The 22,329-nt window shown below is 46.3% G+C and overlaps 1 protein-coding gene across 2 annotated transcripts in view; it reads right to left on the bottom strand.

Moving 5' to 3' along the window:
- The window catches only part of USP32 (ubiquitin specific peptidase 32), a 389,293-nt gene that overhangs the window by 107,951 nt on the left and 259,013 nt on the right, over positions 1-22,329 (bottom strand). Inside the window, exon 16 of one of the 2 annotated variants that reach the window (XM_030222074.1) lies at positions 9,391-9,508. In XM_030222074.1, the coding sequence (XP_030077934.1) occupies positions 9,391-9,508 (118 nt within the window). Of the gene's footprint in view, positions 1-9,348; positions 9,509-22,329 lie in introns of both variants that reach the window. The other variant, XM_030222073.1, reaches the window with a different exon arrangement.

Raw genomic sequence — 22,329 nt, forward strand, 5'->3', positions numbered from 1 at the left:
TCCACCAAGCCCGCCAACTGCCGCACATTGTTCCGCATATGTATGCTCGTGTAGAGCTGGTAGGACTGAATTTTGGCCACGAGCATAGAAGAATGGTAGGCCTTCTTCCCAAAGGAGTCCAAGGTTCTAGAGTCCTTGCCCGGGGGCGCCGAAGCATGCTCCCTAGAACTCTTGGCCTTCTTTAGGGCCAAATCCACAACTCCAGAGTCATGAGGCAACTGAGTGCGCATCAGCTCTGGGTCCCCATGGATCCGGTACTGGGACTCGATCTTCTTGGGAATGTGGGGATTACTTAGAGGCTTGGTCCAGTTCGCCAGCAATGTCTTTTTGAGGACATGATGCATGGGTACTGTGGACGCTTCCTTAGGTGGAGAAGGATAGTCCAGCAGCTCAAACATTTCAGCCCTGGGCTCGTCCTCCACAACCACCGGGAAGGGGATGGCCGTAGACATCTCCCGGACAAAGGAAGCGAAAGACAGGCTCTCAGGAGGAGAAAGCTGCCTTTCAGGAGAGGGAGTGGGATCAGAAGGAAGACCCTCAGACTCCTCGTCAGAGAAATATCTGATGTCCTCTTCCTCTTCCCACGAGGCCTCACCATCGGTGTCAGACACAAGTTCACGGACCTGTGTCTGCAGCCGTGCCTGGCTCGACTACGTGGAACCACGGCCACGGTGGGAGCGTCGAGAGGTAGACTCCCTCGCCCGCACCGGCGAAGCTCCCTCCGCCGACGTTGTCGGGGAGCCTTCCTGGGAGGCTACCGCAATCGGTACCGCAAGCGGCACCGATGTCGGAGACCTCACCCCGGGCAATGGGCCAGCCGGCGCTTGGCTTGATGGCCCCGGTGGCGCAAGCACCCCCGGTACCGGAGGGGTAGGGCGCAACAGCTCTCCCAGGATCTCTGGGAGAACGGCCCGGAGGCTCTCGTGCAGAGCGGCTGTGGAAAAAGACATGGAAGCCGATGCAGGAGTCGATGTCAGAACCTGTTCCGGGCGTGGAGGCTGTTCCGGGCTGTCCAAAGGGGAGCGCATCGACACCTCTTGAACAGACGGCAAGCGGTCCTCTCGGTGCCGACTCCCTCGGCGACCCAGAGCTCTCGGTGCCGACACGGGAAGGGGACCGGTGACGATGCTTCTTCGACTTTTTGGGACGAAGCATGTCACCTGAGCTTTCCGGCACCGACGAGGAGGACGTAGAATCCAGCCGTTTCTTCCTCGGGGCCGAGGCCGAAGGTGGTCGCTCTCGGGGGGGCTGTACTGCAGGAGCCCTCAGGGTAGGGGGAGACCCACCCGAAGGCTCACCGCCACCAGCAGGGGAATGGACAGCCCTCACCTGCACTCCAGACGAAGCACCACCGTCCGACGACATCAGCAGACGAGGAGGTCTCGATACCACCGACGCCGACGCAGCCCTCCGATGTCGCCCCGATGCAGAAGGCCGATGCCTCGATGCACTCGATGCAATCGGGGGCGAGGATGAAGGTCCGGGCGCCGACGACGTCGAAGCAGTCGATACTCCCGGTGCCGATGCCGACGAAGAGCCCGAGAACAAAACGTTCCACTGGGCTAATCTCGCTACCTGCGTCCGGTTTTGCAAAAGAGAACACAGACTACAGGCCTGCGGGCGGTGCCCAGCCCCCAGACACTGAAGACACGACGCGTGTCTATCAGTGAGCGAGATTACCCGGACGCACTGGGTGCACTTCTTGAAGCTGCTGGGAGACTTCGATGTCATGGGCGGAAAAATCGCGCCGGCGAGATCAAAACTCGAAATGGAGAAAATGGCACCACAAAAATAGGGGGAAGAAAACTTCGAACCGAGGCCTAAATAGGGCCTACCCCGACGACGAAAGAAACCTTACCGGGGCAAAACTAGAAGTACAGGAAGGGAGCAGACCGAAAAGGTCTCCTTCCGACACCTCTTTTTTTTTTTTTTTAAAGCAAAGTCGAAAAACGACGCGCGAGGTCAACTTTCGGGGCGCGAACGGCGAAACACGACCGTACCGAGCGCGGACAAAAGAAGACTGGCCGGCACGAGCCGGTTTGGGCGGGAAGACGGCCGCGCATGCGCGGTGCGCATCGGCGCGCGAGGACTAGCAAAGGACTTTGCTAGAAAGTGTTCCGATTGGAGGGGCTGCCGTGGACGTCACCCATCAGTGAACAAGCAGCCTGCTTGTCCTCGGAGAATATACTTACAGCTAGTTACTAACATGTGCTATATCATTAGCACACTTAGGGCCCTGTTTACTAAGCCACGCTAGAGGCATACTAGCATTTTTAGCACGTGCTAAATACTAGAGACACCCATAGGAATATAGCATTTAGTGTGTGCTAATTTTTAGGATGCACTAAAAATGCTAGTCCACCTTAGTGAATACAGCCCTTAATGCCATAAACGTAGGCTCCACTTTAAGCAATGAGACCTACTTACTAATGAAGTAATGCAGTAGCACTTACTAGAAACCCCAGAAGTATTTTTGCCCCACCTAGTACACTTCTTTAAAAAAAATTGGGAGTTTTAAGGGACATCAGGTACAAATAATTGAAGCAAAATCAAACAACTCAATTTAGACGACGACAACAACAATAACAAGGGAGAGTTCCGACCGGGCGCTCAGGCCTAAGAGGGCCAAGGGAGTTGCGCAAAAACTTAAACAGGTCAAAAACTAGAAACAAGGGTGTTAAAAACAAATAAAAAATGTATGAAATACTCCCATGTACCGCTAAGGAAGGCACCAAATATCTAAAAAAAGAAGCACTGAGGAGAGGAGGTAAACACGACTGCATTGTTCCACGTAAAGAACAAGACTGCTGGTCCTACGTGCTCACACTGGCCAAGGTGGCAACTGCACATGCACAGTGCGATGATGACAAAGGCTTTGTGATTCTTCTTGAATGATGGGTAACATCCGCACTGGGGCTCCATTGGATGCCATCATCCCTATATGAGAATTCAATGTCTTGCTTGTCCTTAGAGAACATGAAGTAGCTATACTTCCAGAAGTGTAGATACAGAAATAGTATCTGCACCATGTTAACTGCTGTGTTCGGAGTTAACTTGTATTGATGGCCTCCATTTAACTGCAATGTGCAGTCACCATTCATTCTCTGCCCATTCCACACCCCCTCAAATAGACTCAGAGTATTTGGATGCTGAAAAGAATTTGACTTAGAAAATTCTCATAAACAGCAGCAACTTCTGTGCCAGCCAATCATCTCTGGAGAAGTCTCCAACCTCTAGGCACAGTGACCTTAACAGTCCAGTTACCCAAAGAACAGAAGCTCTTGAGGTATCCAGGCTTATAGTGCAACCACTTCTTGAGCATCTGAAGATGCCCAAGCAGAGTTTGCTTTTATCAATTTCAGCCAAGTGCAAGCCAATCAGCTTAGACTCTTCTTTCGATAAAAGGGGACGCTTGGACTAGCTCTCTGTGCAGAAACATCAGCATAATGCCAATACTTCTTCTATGGAGTCCTTTGACACGGTGAAGGATGTCTAATGCAGACCATCCTCCCACTGTGCAATCAAGTGTGCAATGCCCTACTCTTAATACACTGGTCTTGATTACAGTAGCAGATAAGTCCTCTTCTTGGATAAGAGATTTGAAACACTGGAGGACAGAGTAGAAGGTTCAATAGCCTGAAGATTCCTAAATGTACTGGTTGAGATTGCATGGGACTGGGGGGCAGGGTGTTTAAGTGTGAAAGTTATCAGATGATGGTCAGACACAGGAAGAGTTGAGGTGCAGAAACTGGAGCGTGAGCAGTTGGAGAAGAAGATAAGATCAAGACAGTGGCCATTCTGGTGAGTGGGGATAGTGGAGCACAATTGAAGACTGAAGGAGGATGTTAAAGAGAGAAACTGAGAAGCATCAGAGTCAGAGGAATCATTAGCATGAAATGTTAAAATCCCCAAGAATGAGGAAAGAAGATGAAGGTTCAAGAAAGAAGAAAAGCCAGGCTCAAGGTCAGTGAGAAAGGAAGAAAGGGACTTAATAGGGGGTCGATAAATGACTGTTACTCGGAGAGGTGGAGGAGTGATGGAGTGGACTTCGAAGGAAGAAAAGCAGTGAGACTGAGGTAGAAGAAGAGGTTGAAATCTACAGGAGGGTGAAAGTAGTAGCCCGACAACAACTCTGCAGTCAACCGGGTGAGGAGTATGGGAGAAAAGGTGACCTCCATGACACAGGGCCGCGGCTGAAACAGAGTCTTCAGGGCAAAGCCAAATCTCAGTTAGGGCAAGCAGATGGAAAGTACAATAGATAAAGAGGTTGTGGATGTAAAAATGTTTGTTGCAGACAGAGTGGGCATTCCACAGAGCACATGCTGGGAAGAAGGGGGGAGAAGAGGAACAGAAATTAGATTGGAGACATCAAGGTGTGACCTGCACGAATAGGATGAGAGCTGATGTGGAGGACCAGGATTGGGACTGATAGCCTCAGCAGAAAGCAGGAAAAGGAGCAAGAGAGTATGAAGTAGAAGAGGCATGATGACAGCAACGAAGGCAAGATGTACTCAGGTAGAATGGAGATGGTTGAATGGAAGTAAGGAAGGAAGTGTTGAAGGTTGGGAACTGAGAAGAAGGAAGAGGTGACCCTCAGGGTGAGGAAGAGGACTGGAGGAGTGGCCTAGTGGTTAGGGTGGTGGACTTTGGTCCTGGGGAACTGAGGAACTGAGTTCAATTCCCACTTCAGGCACAGGCAGCTCCTTGTGACTCTGGGCAAGTCACTTAACTCTCCATTGCCCCATGTAAGCCGCACTGCGCCTGCCATGAGTGGGAAAGCGCGGGGTACAAATGTAACAAAAATAAATAAATAAATAAATAAAAGAGATGGTGAGATGATGAAAGCAGAAGGTGAGCAATATGTTCCTGCAGTATACAGTGGTTTCAGATGGAGAAAGAGATTGGGAAGGGGCAGTAATTGAAGCCATAAGAAGTAACTGGTAGAAAATACAAAGTGTACAGAGAAAATGGAGCGAAGGCCCTGGGAAGATCGAGGTGGATCTGGGAGCCACCCCGGAGAAGGCTGTGAGGATATGCAGATGAGCTGCAAGTCCTCCATTAGCACCTAGAAGGCAGCTGGTGGGAGCACTGGGCACCTGGAGTGATGACCCCAAGCAGATCAGAGTGGACCTGGGAGTCACCCTGAAGAAGGCTGTGAGGATACGTAGATGGGCTGCAAGTCCTCCACAGAACCTGGAAGGCAGCTGATGGGAGTGCTGGGCACCTCCACCACGCACATCCCAGCCAAGAAAAGGCTTACCAGGGGTTAGGCCGAAGTCAGCATTCCTCACCCTGAGGGTCACCTGATGTGGAAAGGATTTGCAATTCTTTTATTTATAAGAACAATGCTGCACAGAGACAGTACACATACTTGCACAGAGACACACACAGACATGCATACATACATGCAGAGGAACATCTTCCATCAGGTTCATTCTCTTCCTAAATCTTATATCCCACAGCAGTTGCTCTATAGTATTCTTGGACAGTGCTGTATACTTGTAGCAAGCTTACTTAGATGAAACACCCTTTACTCTACAAATGTCTGTCTCTATGCATAATTTTGTTATACTCATTGCTTCTGGAAACCCAGGACATCATCCAACTCAGAAAATTTATTACAGCTCCAAATCATACATCTTTAGTCCAATTAAGTATACAGAGACCCCTATGACACCAATAGCTATTCTAGTACATTGTATGCTGAAGGACCACAACCTTCAAACTGACTTAAAGAGTCACAGATAATATTTTATATTTCATATTTTAAACAAAATAGTAAAAGATGGGAGGAAAAAAAGTCAGACTGAGCTTCTGAAGTCATCAGTCACTGGACCCAGATCCTTTCACTGAGAAGCCTCGTCACAAGCCAGAAAAACCTCCCATCTTTCTAACTGCAATTGTTTCAAATTTATCGATTTATCAGTAGAGAGATGACTTAGCCGTGTTAGTCCACGTTTAAAGATAATAAATAGAAATAAAACAAAACATAGAAAAGAAAATAAGATGAAACTTTTTTTATTGGACTAATTTAATACATTTTTTGATTAGCTTTCGAAGGTAACTCTTCTTCTTCAGATCAGAAATAAGCAAATGCTGATAAATAATAGTATATATAAGTGAAACACCAAAGCATTCCAATGACAGTTTCACAGGAAGAGGGTTGGGTGGATAAGGTGTTTTCCAAATTGGAAACTCGGACCTCAAGCTCCCCAGTCCTTGTAGAGATCTTAGTTAACAGCTGTTGCACGGAGGTTAACGGTTCCAGTAGCTGGCGGGGATCCAGGGCTCACATGAGATAATGTCTTCCATCCATGCTGCTGTAGGGGTGTCTGCCAGTACAAGCTCTGGGCCCAGCATTTTGTCATCAGCAGCTTGCACGCGATCCTTGTAATTTTTCTTTTGGGGGTTTGCATTCCATACCGTCTCACAATTTTACTAAAAAGTTGTCCATATAATCTATAGGAGTTGACAGGCAACACTAGAGGTGCCAAAACCACCAAAAAGAAGCTGATCAGGGCAGATTCCATGGGCAACACTGAGCAGATCAGGCTAACATGTCTTGCCTGCTCACAGCATCACGTGACCACCTCTGTAAAAGTTGACGAGTAGAACGTTGCCTAGTTGAGCTGTGTCTATCCCAACTACAGCCCTGGCACCGAGACCCTGAAGCAGCAGTGCGAAACGCTGGCCACCGTCGGCTCGGAGCTGGAGGGTGAAGACTGTACAGCAGAACACTTGATTGGGCAACGCAGTCCACTGTTGAGTATTATTTATTTATTTATTGCATTTGTATCCCACATTTTCCCACCTCTTTGCAGGCTCAATGTGGCTTACAATAAGTCATGGATAGTGGAAATATGAGGAGAGAAGACATTTGGTGTTACAAAAGGAATTGGGTTGCATGGTAATGTGATACATAATAGTAGGAAAAAGAAAAAACAGAAGGTAGTATTTTACATTCACGGTATATGTGAGAAATTCAGATGTCTTGGTCTTTGTGATAGGTCTTGTCGAAGAGATGGGTCTTTAGCAGTTTCCGGAAATTAGTCAGTTTGTAAACCACTTTCAGATTGCGTGGCAGTTCGTTCCAGAGTTGTGCACTCATATAAGAAAAGGTTGATGCGTGCATTAGTTTGTACTTTAGACCTTTACAACTGGGGAAATGGAGATTGAGGAATGTGCGAGAAGATTTTTTAGCATTCCTGGGTGGTAGGTCTATCAGGTCTCACATATAGGCTGGAGCGTCGCCATGGATGATCTTATGTACTAGTGTGCATACTTTGAACGTGATGCGTTCTTTGATTGGGAGCCAATGTAGCTTCTCTCGTAGGGGTTTTGCACTCTCGTATTTTGGTTTTCCAAATATGAGTCTGGCTGCCGTGTTTTGGGCTGTTTGGAGTTTTTTTGAGTATTTGCTCTTTGCAGCCAGCGTAAAGTGAGTTGCAGTAATCTAGATGGCTGAGTACTAATGATTGTACCAGATTACGGAAGACTGTCCTCAGGAAGAATGGTCGTACTCTTTTCAATTTCCACATTGATTGTAACATCTTTTTGGTTGTGTTTTTCGCGTGGTTCTCAAGCGTTAGGTGCCGGTCAATAGTTACTCTGAGAATTTTCAAGGTTTCCGAGATGGGTAGGTTTAATTTTGGTGGTGCTGGTACTTATATCAAGTGCTTCCTATTATTTTTCCATATATGATAGATTCATAAGGAAAACACATATAATTCTAAGAAAACGTTTACAAACATAAGGAGCAGGAAGTCTAATGTATTTTTGAAGGTTTTTTTGGCCGATGAAGGGAAGATCATAAAGATCTGTTTTAGCTCCGTTAGATTGTAGAGTATCTTGGAGCTCTTTGAGGCCTTTTTCCTTCCTGAATGGTGTAGTATGACTTGTTTAATTTTTTGCATATAACACTTTTTTGTAATAGTTATCATTTGTTGTAGTACATGGATTTTGTCATTTTTGGTTGTGGAAATGTTTTTGATGAATACATGTACACATTTACACCTTTCGAAGATCAGCTGTAATTTTGTGCATGGACATTTATATTCTCTTGGGGCTGGTTCTGGGACTGTATTTTATGAAAATACATATTATCTATATAAACTAGCTGCTTTTTTTGGACCTCACATAGGGCATCCTGTTATAAAATTACCCCCATATGTGCAATGCATCTACGATGCTGATAAACTGCTCCTGTCTGTTTCCTTTTCAATACATTTATTCTCAATGTGTACCAAAAGCCCGTGACATTCTTGATCCTAACTGTATTTTCTTGGTCTGGTCTTTCCTCCATTCACCTCTTATGATGACATATTTTTGAAAAATATTTAAACACTAGTAAAAAAAGGCCCATTTCTGACACAAGGTTTTCCTCGGAGTGTGTATGTTTGTGAGAGTGTATGTGAGAGTGACTGTGTGTGAGACAGAGGGTGAATGTGCGAGTGTGTGAGAGAGAGAGAGAGAGTGAGTCTGGGTGCAAGTGCGTCTGTGAGAGAGAGAGAGTGTGTGTGTAAGAATGAGAGTGTGTGCAAGTTTGTTTCACACAGATACAGTGTGTGTGAGAGAGAAAGTGTGTTTCACACAGATACAGTGTGTGTGAGAGAGAGAGTATGTGTGAGACACAGACTCTCTGAGACTGAGTGTATGAGACCAAGAGAGTGTGTGAGTGACTGTGTGACACATAGAGAGTGAATGTGATACAGTGTGTGACATAGAATGTGTGAGAGTGAGAGAGAGAAAGACATTGACTGTGTGAGAGAGAGAGAGAGAAAGACATTGACTGTGTGAGAGAGAGAGTGTGTGAGAGAGAGGGAGAGAGAGAGAGTGTGTGTGTGACAGATACCTCCCCCCCCCCTCTCTGGTGTCAGGCCCCCCTCCCTCCCTCTCTCTGGTGTCAGGCCCCCCCCTCTCTCTGGTGTCTGTGCAGGACGCTGAGCTCTGGCTGTGCTTCAAGGAACTGACCAATCCTATTTAATAGAATGCACCTCCAACATTCTGAAGCCGAGAAACCTCGTGTGGTTGGTCACTTCTGCTTGTGACGAACCCGGAAGTACGTGATGTCAATTCAGGAAATGGATACAGAGAGCAGGAATGCCTCAGCCATGCAGTCAGCTTCAGAATGTTGGAGGTGCATTTTATTATATAGGATTAATTGTAATTAAATTATTAATTTTTATTCTGTACTACAGCTCATGTGCAGAACCTTAGGTGCAAGCCCCGGAGCTTTACCGTTTCCCAATGCTGCAGGTAAGCAGAACTAAGGAAGCAAAAGCACAAGAGCAGCAGCTCTTCCTTGCAACAGAACCACATGATTTCATTCTTGCTGCATTCTTACATTACCTCTGGGCAAATGCTGAGGAAACATTCTCAGGCGCATCATACCCATATTCACCCAGATGTTGGACTGCTGTGTTCGAGTTGCAGGCTGCTGCCTCAGAAAGAGCAGATACCGGGGAAACAACTCCAGCTCTGGGAGATTATTTGTGCTGTTTTTGATCACCTACCAAAAACAATATTTTAAAAATGTAATACATCTTTCTAAGCATACAGGATTATTTAAAGATAAATAGTGTCAGGTTGTTATTCAGAAGTACTTATGTGGTCTACAGTGATGTTTATTGGAACCACTTTGTAATCTGTTTTGGAACATTAGAACTAAATTAATTCATTCAGTAGATAATACGTTTCAGGCATTAAGGAGGGCAACGTTCAAAATGGACTCTTTGGGTAAAAAGTGCATTGCCCAGGTAAACCAGCCATCTGAAAATTGTTCACTCTGTATGCACATACATTTGCTTACATTTAGGGAGGTGTTACTGGTAGTACAGCTGGGGCAGGGACTAAAACAACACATGCACCCTAATATTTTCAAAAGTACACATATTTTAAAGAAGTAATTGTATGGAATACTTCTTTCATTGATAATTTTCAAAGTAAAAGTGGTGACATTTTTTCTCATCTGTTAATATCCTTTCCTTTAGGCTAGTCCAGACCTATGAGTTATGCACCCCTATCACCAGATGGAAACAGAGATTGAAGATTCTGATGGCATCAACAGTAATGCTAAAGACATAACAATTAAGAAAAAGCAAGAGAACCAAAATGAATCCAGAATAGAGGCCCTATAGGGCTACCTTTGTAAATCTGACTATATGCAGACAGGTGGCATCCCTTGGACCCAGGAATCTAGAGAATTCCTCTGATGTATGGGGCGGGTCCCTGGGCTGGTCTAGCAGGACTTGAGGAAAGAAAGTAAAAATGTAAAACAAATTTCACATACCTTATCATCTTGTTAGACCAATCTAAAACTATGGGATGTACCAAAGCTTTTAACACACAGGAAAGGAGGAAGACAACACCATCCCAAAGGCACTGTCCCATCTAGCTCAATCATCAAGCTTATAAAAGTTTGACAAAAAAATGAAGGAATCATCATATTGTGCCCGTGCAAAAGTCTCCCGGGGCAACAGCTCCTGCCTTAGCTCAAAACACAGCCTGAAATCTGATAGAGTGAGCCCTAAGAACTTTTTTTCTTCACTGAATATAGGCTGACTCAATAGTCTGCCTAATCCAGTATGCAATCAAAAGCTTCAAGTCCACGCATTCCTTATGAGGACAATAAGAGAGCAAAAAAGAACTGGCATCTGAAAAAGATTAGTGATGTCCAGGTAGTGAAAAAGCATCCCAAGAATGCCCAAGCTCATAGAGTGTTTATGATGGTCCCAACACCAAGGACCTCAGAAAAACAGGGAGAGAAACTCTCTGGTTCAGATGAAAAGGAGAAACCACTTTCAGCAAAAAACAGGAAACAATATACAGAGCACCTGCAGCTATGAAATCCTTCTAGCCAAAGAGTTAGCCACGAGGAAAACTACTTTAAGAATGAGATCTTTCACAAAGATCCATCAAACGGGAACGAGACAAGGCTAACAAAGTGAAGTTACTCACCTGTAGCAGTCATACTTTGAGAAAAGCAGGTCAAGTATTCTCACACGTGAGTGAAATCATCCAATGGAGCCTGGCACAGATGCTGCCTAGCGTGTATTAGCTAAAGAAAGTTCTAGCAGCATGCCACCATTCATGAGTGGGTGCCATCTTGCCCAAAGAGCGAGTGCCATCAGTCAAATGATATAGCTGAAGATGACAACTCCTAGGGGTGGTGGAACAGAGGGTATGTGAGAATACTTGGCCTGAAATCCTCAGAGAACACCTGCTACAGGTAAGTAACTTTAATTTTTCCAAGGACAAGTAGGCCAGTTGTATTCTCACATGTGGGAATCACTAGCTACCAGGCTCACTGAAAAAAACAAAGTGTGAACAATAGGGAATTGAAACGTTGAGGCCTTGAAGTCAATTAACCTGAAATTATATAAAATCTGGTTGTAAAGGTACAGCCCAGAACAGAACAAAATTGGGGTTAGGAGTGTGGAGTTGGATTCCATACACATTAAAATTCTGCAGGACTGTCTGACCAAACCGGCTGTAATGTACAATGCGTTCTCACTATTTGTGATGGTATGGTTCATAAAAGACAGTCAGGCATATTTTCAAAGCACTTAGCCTTCCAAAGTTCCATAGGTTTCTATGGAACCTTGGAAGGCTAAGTGCTTTGAAAATATGCCTGATTGTGAACCGCAAATTTGCAAATACAGAAACAATGTCCATATGGAAAAATAGGGGTTAGAACATTAGAGTAGCCATACTGGGTCAGACCAATGGTCAATCTAATCTAGCATCCTGTTTCCAACAATGGCCAAGCCAGGTCACAAGTACCTGGCAGAAACCCAAATCGTGGCAACAATGACCACCCTCTTCCTGTTTGGATCAAAAGAAACAAAAAGATGGCTGGATTGTCTATGGGCTTTAGTCCACTCCAAACAGAAGGCTAAAGCTTGATTGCAGTCTAAGGTATGCAGTGCGCTTTCACCAGGATGAATCATCAGGTTTGGGGAAAAATGTTGGCAGTATAACTGATTGGCTAAGATGGAACTCTGACACCACCTTAGGAAGAACTTAGGATGAGTGCGAAGAACTATTTTGTTGTGATGACATTTTTATGTAAAGTAGATCAGTTACTAGGGCCTGAAGCTCACTGACTGCGAGCTGAAGTGACCGCCACCAAAAACACAACTTTCCAGGTCAGATATTTCAGAGGACAGGAGACAAGTGGCTGAAAAAGAGAATTCATTAACTTAGTGAGAATGACATTGAGATTCCAACCTCTAGGGATGCTGACATAAAACTGAGCAAGTTCAGGTAATCCCAAGCTCCTGGAGCTGGGAATGTACAGAAACTGCAGAGGGAATGTACAGAAAGTCTGGAGCTGGGACTGAAGCTTGCTCACTCAAGCTTGTCAAAAACTGACCTCCAGATACTCAAAGAACTGAATTGGTTCCAAGTGACTCTTGCTATAGTTCTCCATCCAGCTGAGACTCTGCAGGAATAGAATACCCAAGTTGCCATACTCCAGGACTCCTGCTCTGAATCACCAAGAATCTGCCAATCATTGAGGTAGGGATGCACTTCAATCTCCCTCCTTGCAAAGAAATGCAGCAATCACAACAATTAACCTAGTAAAGGTCCAAGGGTTTTGCTCAGGCTAAATGGGAGCACTCTGAACTGAAAGTGTTCCCCTTACACAAAAATCGCCACCAAACAGTCTCAATCCAGAAATGTGGGACTCTCAAGGAAGTATGAACTCCCTTGAGATCCAAAATTGGCCAAAAGGTCCTCTTCCCCTAATTCTTGGGGACAACAAAATAAATCCTCTTTGCAAACATCCTAGAAGACTGCGCTCTGTCTTCTTGGAGTTGCTGAGGCCTAACTTCCCCCAGGTCCTTAATCTGCTCCAGATCCTCACCAATGAACAGATGGTCATGAAGTTTGCTAAGATGCACTTAGAGGCAACATGAGCTGACTAATTTCTAAGACACATTCATCTATGACCTACTATACCCAAGGCCAGCAAGTGCAAACAGATGTGAACAAAGTAGTACAATACGCCTGCCACAAAAGCCCCCTGACTCCAAAAGGGCCACATCTGACAACAGGGAAACCTACTGGATCCAAAATCACCCAGATCACTGCCTGTGCCCCAAGAAGGCGAAGAGGTGTTTAAGAAGCAACATGATCTACAATTCCTTAACTGCTAAAGCACCCTTCACTGGAATGGTGATCTTGGAGACTGCTGTCTTCAGAATAGTGAAGATACATACCTGTAGCAGGTATTCTCCGAGGACAGGAGACTGATTGTTCTCACATGTGGGTCAACGTCCGCGTCGGCCCAGGAACCAGCATTTTGAAAGCAAAATATTAAAAATGTCTTGCCAGAGTCTTCTGGTGCACGTGCAGCGCGCACCGCACATGCACAGATCGATTTCCCGCCCGTCGCATGAACACGTTCCTCAGTTAAATCAAAAGCATAAAAAGAAACAATAACAACTCCAAAAAGGAGGTGGGCGGGTTTATGAGAACAATCAGCCTGCTGTCCTAGGAGAATACCTGCAACAGGTATGTATCTTCGCTTTCTCCAAGGACAAGCAGGCTGCTTGTTCTCACATGTGGGGTATCCCTAGCAACCAGGCTCACTCAAAACAATGAACATTGGTCAATTGGGCCTCACAACGGAGAGGACATAACAGAGATTGACCTGAAACCATAAACAACTAACTGAGAGTGCAGCCTGGAACAGAACAAAAATGGGTCTAGGGGGGTGGAATTGGATTCTAAACCCCGAACAGATTCTGCAGCACCGACTACCCAAACCGACTGTTGCGTCGGGTATCCTGTTGAAGGCAGTAGTGAGATGTGAATATGTGGACTGATGACCACGATGCAGCCTTGCAAATCTCCTCAATGGAGGTTGACTTTAAGTGAGCCACTGACGCAGTCATGGCTCTAACATTATGAGCAGTGACATGGCCCTCTAAAGACAGCCCAGATTGGCCATAAGTGAAGGAAATGCAATATGCTAGCCAATTAGAGATTGTGCATTTTCTGATGGCGACTCCCCTCCTGTTGGGATCAAAAGAAACAAACAACTGGGCGGACTGTCTAAAGGGCACTGTCCGCTCCACGTAAAAGGCCAATGCTCTCTTGCAGTCCAAGGTGTGCAAACTGCTTTCGCAAGGGCAGGTATGAGGACGGGGAAAGAAAGTTGGCAAGACAATTGACTGGTTCAGATGGAACTCCGACACCACCTTTGGCAGGAACTTAGGGTGCATGCGGAGGACTAGTCTGTTGTGATGGAACTTGATATAAGGTGCATGCACTACCAAGGCTTGAAGCTCACTGACTCTACAAGCTGAAGTAACAGCCACCGACCTTCCAGGTCAAGTACATCAGATGGCAGGAATTCAGTGGCTCAAAAGGAGCTTTCATCAGCTGGGTGAGAACGACGTTGAAATTCCATGACACTGGTGGAGGTTTGACAGGGGGCTTTGACAAAAGCAAACCTCTCATGAAGCGAACAACTAAAGGCTGTCCAGAGACAGGCTTACCCTCTACACAGCGATGATAAGCACTAATCGCACTAAGGTGAACTCTTACAGAGTTGGTCTTGAGACCAGACTCTGACAAATGTAGAAGGTATTCAAGCAGGGTTTGTGTAGGACAAGAAAGAGGATCTAGGGCCTTCCTGTCACACCAGACGGCAAACCTCCTCCATTTGAAAGAGTAACACCTCTTCGTGGAATCTTTCCTGGAAGCAAGCAAGACTCGGGAGACACCCTCTGAAAGACCCAAGGAGGCGAATTCTAAGCTCTCAACATCCAGGCCTTGAGAGCCAGAGACTGGAGGTTGGGATGTAGAAGCAACCACTCATCTTGAGTGATGAGGGTTGGAAAACAGTCCAATCTCCACGGTTCTTCGGAGGACAACTCCAGAAAAAGAGGGAACCAACTCTGACGCGGCCAGAAGGGTGCAATCAGGATCATGGTTCCGCAGTCTTGTTTGAGTTTCAGCAAAAAGTCTTCCCTACTAGAGGTATGGGAGGATACCCATACAGAAGGCCTGTCCCTCAATGTAGGAGAAAGGCATCTGACGCTAGTCTATCGTGGGCCTGAAGTTTGGAACAGAACTGAGGGACCTTGTGATTGATCTGAGTGGCAAAAAGATCTACCGAGGGGGTGCCCCACGCTCGGAAGATTTTGCGGACTACGCCCATGTTCAGTGACTATTCGTGAGGTTGCATTACCCTGCTCAACCTGTTGGCCAGACTGTTGTTTACGCCTGCCAGATAAGTGGCTTGGAGAAACATGCCGTGACTGCAAGCCCAAAGCCACATATGGACAGCTTCCTGACACAGAGGGTGAGATCCGGTGCCCCCCTGCTTGCTGGTGTAGTACATGGCAACCTGATTGTCTGTCTGAATTAAGATTACTTGGTTGGACAGCCAATCTTAAAAGCCTTTAGAGCGCTCCAGATCGCTCTTAATTCCAGGAGGTTGATCTGCAGACCTTTTTGCTGAAAGGACCAGGCTCCCTGAGTGTGGAGCCCATCTACATGAGCTCCCCACCCCAGGAGAGATACATCCGTCATCAGCACTTTTCGTGGCTGAGGAACTTGGAATGGTCGTCCCATGGTCAAATTGGATCGAATTGTTCACCAGTGGAGATAATTCCAAAAACTGGTGAACAGTTGGATGACATCCTCTAGATCCCCTGCAGCTTGAAATCACTGGAAAGCTAGGGTCCATTGAGCTGATCTCATATGTAGACATGCCATGGGCGTTACATGAACTGTGGAGGCCATGTGCCCCAGGAGTCTCAACATCTGCCGAGTCGTGACCTGCTGAGACACTCGAACCATGGACACCAGGGACAGAAGACTGTCCACCCTTGCCTTGGGAAGATAAGCTCGAGCTGTCTGAGTGGTCAACAGGGCTCCAATGAATTCCAATGCTTGGACTAGGGTGAGATGGGACTTCGGATAATTTATGACGAACCCCAGTAGCTCTAGCACCCGAATAGTCATTCGCATGGACTCCACAGCACCCTCCTTCGAGGTGCTCTTCACCAGCCAATCGTTGAGATAAGGAGACACGTGCACTCCCAGTCTGCATAGTGATGCTGCAACTACAGCTAGGCATTTGGTAAACACTCTGGGCGCAGATGCCAGGCCAAAAGGCAGCACACGGTACTGAAAGTGCTGTGTTCCCAGCTGAAATCGAAGATACTTCCTGTGAGCTGCAAGTATCGAGATGTGTGTGTAAGCATCCTTTAAGCCCAGAGAGCATAGCCAATCGTTTTCCTGAATCATGGGAAGAAGGGTGCCTAGGAAAACCATCCTAAACGTTTCTCGGACAAGAAATTTGTTCAGGGCCCTTAGGTCTAGGATGGGACACATCCCCACTGTTTTCTTTTGCACAAGAAAGTACCTGGAATAGAATCCCAGCCCTTGTTCCCCTGGTGGAACAGGTTTGACCACTTGGGCCTTCAGAAGGGCAGAGAGTTCCTCTGCAAGTACCTGCTTGTGGTGGGAACTGTAAGAATGAGCTCCCGGTGGACAATTTGGAGGCTTGGATTCCAGATTGAGGGTGTATCCTGGCCGGACTATTTGAAGAACCCACCTGTCGAAGGTTATAAGAGGCCACCTTTGGTGAAAAATGATCAACTTCCCCCCAACCGGCAAGTCGTCCGGCACGGATACTTTTACTGAGGCTATGCTAAACTGGAGCCAGTCAAAAGCCCGTCCCTTGCTTTTGCTGGAGAGCCACAGATGCTTTAGGTGCACGCTGTTGACGAGAACGAGCGCACTGGGACTGAGCCTGGACAGGCTGCCAAGAAGCAGGAGTGTACCTATGCCTAGCATAGGAATAGGGAGCATTCCTCTTCCCTCCAAAAAACCTCCTAGATGAGGAGGCAGTAGCAGAAGACGCCCGGCGGGAGAGAGAATCCATAGCATCATTGTGCTTCCTGAGCTGGTCAACTAGATCCTCTACTTTCTCACCAAAAAGGTTATCCCCCCGGCAAGGAACATCCGCCATCTGCTGCTAGACCGAATGATCCAGGTCACAGACATGCAGCCATGACAGTCTGCATGTCTCTGATCTGGTAAGTGTTGAACGTACCCCTGGCCAGGAATTTTTGACACGCCTTCTGCTGCCTGACCACCTGGCAAAAAGGCACAGCTTGTTCTGGAGGGAGTGCATCAACCAAGCTAGACAATTGCCTCACCGAGTTCCGCAAGTGGATACTCGTGAAGAGCTGGTATGTTTGGATCTCAGCAGCGAGCATAGCGGCCTGATACACCTTCCTCCCAAAAGAGTCCAAGGTTCTAGATTCTCTGCCTGGGGGTGCCGAGGCATAGTCCCTAGTACTCTTGGCTCTTTTGAGAGCGGAGTCCACCACCATGGAATTGTGAGGTAGCTGAGACTTCATCATTCCAGGTACCCCGTGGATCTGATATTGGGATTCAGTCCTTTTCAGGATCACGGGACTAGACAGAGGGAACGACCAATTTCGCATAAGGATTCCTTCAGGACATTATGCAAAGGAGCCATTGCAGCCTCTCTAGGTGGAGAAGGATAATCCGGGACCTCGAGCATCTCAGCCCTGGGCTCATCCTCAACCTCCCTAGTGAAGGGAATAGCCACAGCCATTTCCCAGACAAAGGAGGTAAAGGATAGACTCTCCAGTGGAGAAAGTCTCCTTTCTGGTGGAGGGGGAAGATTCAGAAGGAATCCCATAGGACTCATCAGAAGAAAAGTACCTGGGATCTTCCTCTTCCTCCCACAAACGTTCATCTTCAGTATTGGACAAGACATCCCTCAGAGCAGTCCGAAACTGAGCCTGCGTCGACGCCAGTGCCAAGAAGTCGACGCCCGCCTGGACCGGTGAAGCTTCCTCCACTGACGTCGAAGGGGAGTTGACCTGGGTGGCAGCTGACACCAATGCCGCAGGCGGCACCGAGGTCGAGGACCTCATCACAGGCGAAGGGCCAGTTACCACTGCAGCAGATGGTACGGAAGGTGCGAGCACCCCCGAAACTGAAGCAGACTGGCGCAGCAACCCTTCCAGAAGCTCTGTAAGCAGGGCCCTGATGCGCTTGTTGAGAGCCGCCATCGGAGAAGGAGCCGGTGACAGAATCTGTTGAGGCTCGGGAGCAGGTACCAGGCTGCTAGACCGATGCATCGGTATCTCCTAAATAGAGGGAGAGTGATCCTCTCGGCGCCGATGCTTCTTGGGTGCTGAATCCCTCCATGCCCCAGAGCTCCCGGCACCGTTTGTCGAAAAAGAACAATGACAATGCTTCTTCACCTTCGCTTGACGCCTGTCATCGAGACTCCTCGGTAGTGATGAGAAAGACGTGGAATCCTCGTCTCCTCAGAGCTGGGTTCGACAAAGGTCGGTCCCAGGGGGTCTGCATAACAGGAGGCCTCGAGACAGGTGGAGACCCACTCGATGCCTCACTGCTCCCAGCACGAGTTGGTCGTTACGCAGTCATTACCTTCACTGCCGACGTCGACGCATCCCTCAATGTCGATGACGAAGGACCAGACCGAGTCCCAAAAAGCTTCTCTCGTTGGGCTTCTCGATATGGTTGGGTCCATTTCTTCACGCGAAGACACAGATTACAAGCGGCTGGGCTATGGTCGGGCCCAAGACACTGGATACACCAGGCCTGGGTATCGGTATCTGAGATGGTCCGGTTGCACCGAGTATGTTTGAAGCCGCTGGGTGTCTTCGATGACATGGAAGGAAAAACGGCTTTGGCGAACTTAAAAGACCCAACTGTGCAGCCTAAGCTGGCCACGTCAAAAAACAAAGGAAACTTTAAAAGGGCAAAAAATAAAGAAAACTGCGGGAAGTTTGTTTTTTTTGAAGTGTAAATTTCTATTAAAAAAAAGAAAAGAAATTAGGCAAAAGCCACAAAACGGATGAGCCTCTTTTCCGGGCCTGAGAGGAGCGGAGAGAAAACTCGACCGCACCTCAACATGGAGAAAAAATAACTGAGGAATGCATTCACGCGACAGGCGGGAAATCGGTCCACGCATGTGCGCTGTGCACTGCACACGCACCAGAAGACTCTGGCAAGACTTTTTTTAAAATATTTTGCTTGCAAAATGCCGGTTCCCGGGACAACGCAGACTTCGACCCACATGTGAGAACTAGCAGCCTGCTTGTCCTCAGAAAAGTCCACTTAGGGACTTTGAACAACCTCCCTAAGTCATCCGGAGGAAAGGGATAACCTTGTTTATAAACCTTCTCCCTGTAAGAACCAAGACTAGGACCTCTCATTCTGCAACCACCAAACACAAAAGAGTCTTGTGAAAAGAAACCCTTCAGACCCCTGTTAGACCCTCCAATGTGCCAATACCAAGGGAATTGCAAGGACCGCCAATGAGGAAAGACAACTCCTCTTGATGAAACAAGTGCGCTACCAACTCCTGGAAAAACTCATTCACCACCCCAAATATCCTCCACCAAGGAGGTCAGAGGAACCCTAGATGGGAAAGCAGCTCTCGTCACCTCTGGGGACTGTGGCTGGTGTGTTTGGTGACTAGAGGTCCCTGGGGCCCCCAGGACCCAACACCTGGGACAAGTTCCTACTGGCCAATCCCTTGGAACCCTAAGAATGCCTATCTAAGACTGCTGAGGAGGAACTAGGAGCCCTCTTTTACCTCACCCAGCAGTCTGCCCATGCCTCAGATCCTGCAAGGGAGTCCCTTTGCAAGATCTTCAACCAAAGAGCCAAGGACTGTAGTCCGAGGTTCAGACAGTCTGGCCCAAAAGCTGAAAAAAATAAAGAAACTGCTGCACCAGTCCAGCTGTACCATCTGCTGGAAGCAGAGAAATACTGGAATGTTTTCGGCTGCATTTATATTAATATCACTGGAATCTTCAAGTCTCTGCCTCCATCTCCTGATAGGGGACATAACCCATAGATTTGGACTGGTCTTGCTGGATAAGGAAATACAATACTTTTTCTTTGAAAATTAGTGCAAAGTATTGTGCTAAAATTTTCCATCTACTTTGCAACTATGTAGATAGTTTGAAAACTGTCTAAGAGAACAGTTTTGCAACTGACCATCCAACATGTGCAGCAAGTATGCATACTAATTATACCAGTTTTCAAAGGGAAGTGTGTGCCACCGAACTGCATGCATAGCTGCTATTTAGTTCGCATATAATAAAAAGATTTATACATTTATATTTTTGGAATGTGTAATTCCAAACCCCACCACATTCCCAGGCATACTTCTATTGATTGTGGGTAAAAGTATCCACAATTTGGCACTGCACACGTACCTTTTCCTGCACCAGACAATTTTATAGCAATTTTCTGAATAGAAACCCCTGTTTTATGTGCATAAATGGGTTTTAAAACTAGCCACTAATTCCTTCATGTCTCCTCTCTTCTAGGGAAAACATATTTGTGTCCTTTAGTCTCATCTCAGTGCAGACTCCACCCCATTTTGGTTGCTTATCTCTGGACCACCTCTAGCTTACTTATAGCCTTGCAGATGTAGGGCCTCCAGAACTGAACTCAGCATTCCGGTTAAGGCCTCACCAACAACCTGCACAAAGACACCATCATCTCCTTCCCTCTACTAGTTATGTCTCTCCCTATGCACCCTAGCATTCTTTGGCTATTTTCCTATCACACTATTTCACTTAGAAATCATTACTCACTATTGAATTCACATTCTCCAGGCATGGATGCTGTTCAAAAATACCAACCTGGAAGCCCAAGGCAAATATATTCCGTGTATTAAAAACGGAGGAAGGAAGACCAAACGACAGCCAGCATGGTTAAAAAGTGAGGCAAAGGAAGCTATTAGAGCTAAAAAAAAAAAAAAAAATCCTTCAGAAAATGGAAGGATCCGAATGAAAATAATAAGAAACAGCATAAAGAATGGCAAGACACATACAAAGCGCTGATAAGGAAGGGAAAAGGGGACTTTGAAAAAAAGATTGTGTTGGAGGCAAAAACACATAGTAAAAATATTTTTAGATATATTAAAAGTAGGAAGCTTGCAAAAAATAAATCGGCTGGACTGCTAGATGACCAATGGGTAAAAGGGGCAATCAGGGAAGACAAAGCTATAGCAGAGAGATTAAATGAATTCTTTGCTTCAGTCTTCACCGAGGAAGATTTGGGAGCGATACCAGTGCCAGCAATTGTATTCAAAGGTGATGAGTCAGAGAAACTGAATGAAATCTCTATAAACCTGAAGGAAGAAATGGTGCAATTTGACAAACTGAAGAGCAGCAATTCACCAGGACCAGATGGTATTCATCTCAGAGTACTGATAGAATTGAAAAATGAACTTGTAGAACTATTGTTATATGTAATTTATCTTTAAAATCAAGCATGGTACCAGAAGGCTGGAGGGTAGCCAACGCAACGCCAATTTTTTAAAAAGGTTCTAGAGGTGATCCGGAAAATTATAGACTGGTGAGCCTGACATCGGTGTCGGGCAAAATGGTTGAGACTATTGTAAAGAACAAAATTACACAGCATATTCAAAAGCATGGATTAATGAGACAAAGCCAACATGGATTTAGTGAAAGAAAATCTTGCTTCACCAATCTATTACATTTCTTTGAAGGGGTGAACAAACATGTAAAGGTGGGCCGGTCAATATTGTGTATCTGGATTTTCAAAAGTCATCTGACAAAGTACCTCATGAAAGACTCTAGAGGAAATTGGAGAGTCATGGGATAGGAGATGGTGTTCTATTGTGCATTAAAAACTGGTTAAAAGATAGAAAACAGAGAGTAGGGTTAAATGGTCAGTATTCTCAATGGAGAAGGGTACATAGTGGGGTTCCCCAGGGGTCTGTGTTGGGACCACTGCTTTTAAACATTTTTATAAATGATCTAGAGATGGTTGTAACTAACGAGGTAATTAAATTTGCTGACAACACAAAGTTATTCAAAGCTGTTAATCTGCAAGACTGGGCATCTAAATGGCAGATTATGTTTAATGTGAGCAAGTCGAAAGTGATACATGTGGGAAAGAGGAACCCAAATTATAGCTACGTAATGCAAGGTTCCACATTAGGAGTCACTGACCATGAAAGGGATCTAGGCGTCATTGTTGATGATACATTGAAATCCTCTGCTCAAGTGTGCAGCGGCGGCTAAGAAAGCAAATAGAATGTTAGGTATTATTAGGAAAGGAATGGAAAACAAAAATGAGGACATTATAATGACTTTGTATTGCTCTATGGTGCAACTGCACCTCGAATACTGTGCGCAATTCTGGTCTCCACATCACAACAAAGATCTAGTGGAATTAGAAAAGATACAGAGAAGGGCGTCGAAAATGATAAAGGGGATGGGACAATTTCCCTCTGAGGAAAGGCTAAAGCGC

Source organism: Microcaecilia unicolor, chromosome 13 (genome assembly GCF_901765095.1).
Source record: "Microcaecilia unicolor chromosome 13, aMicUni1.1, whole genome shotgun sequence".
Lineage (NCBI taxonomy): Eukaryota > Metazoa > Chordata > Amphibia > Gymnophiona > Siphonopidae > Microcaecilia > Microcaecilia unicolor.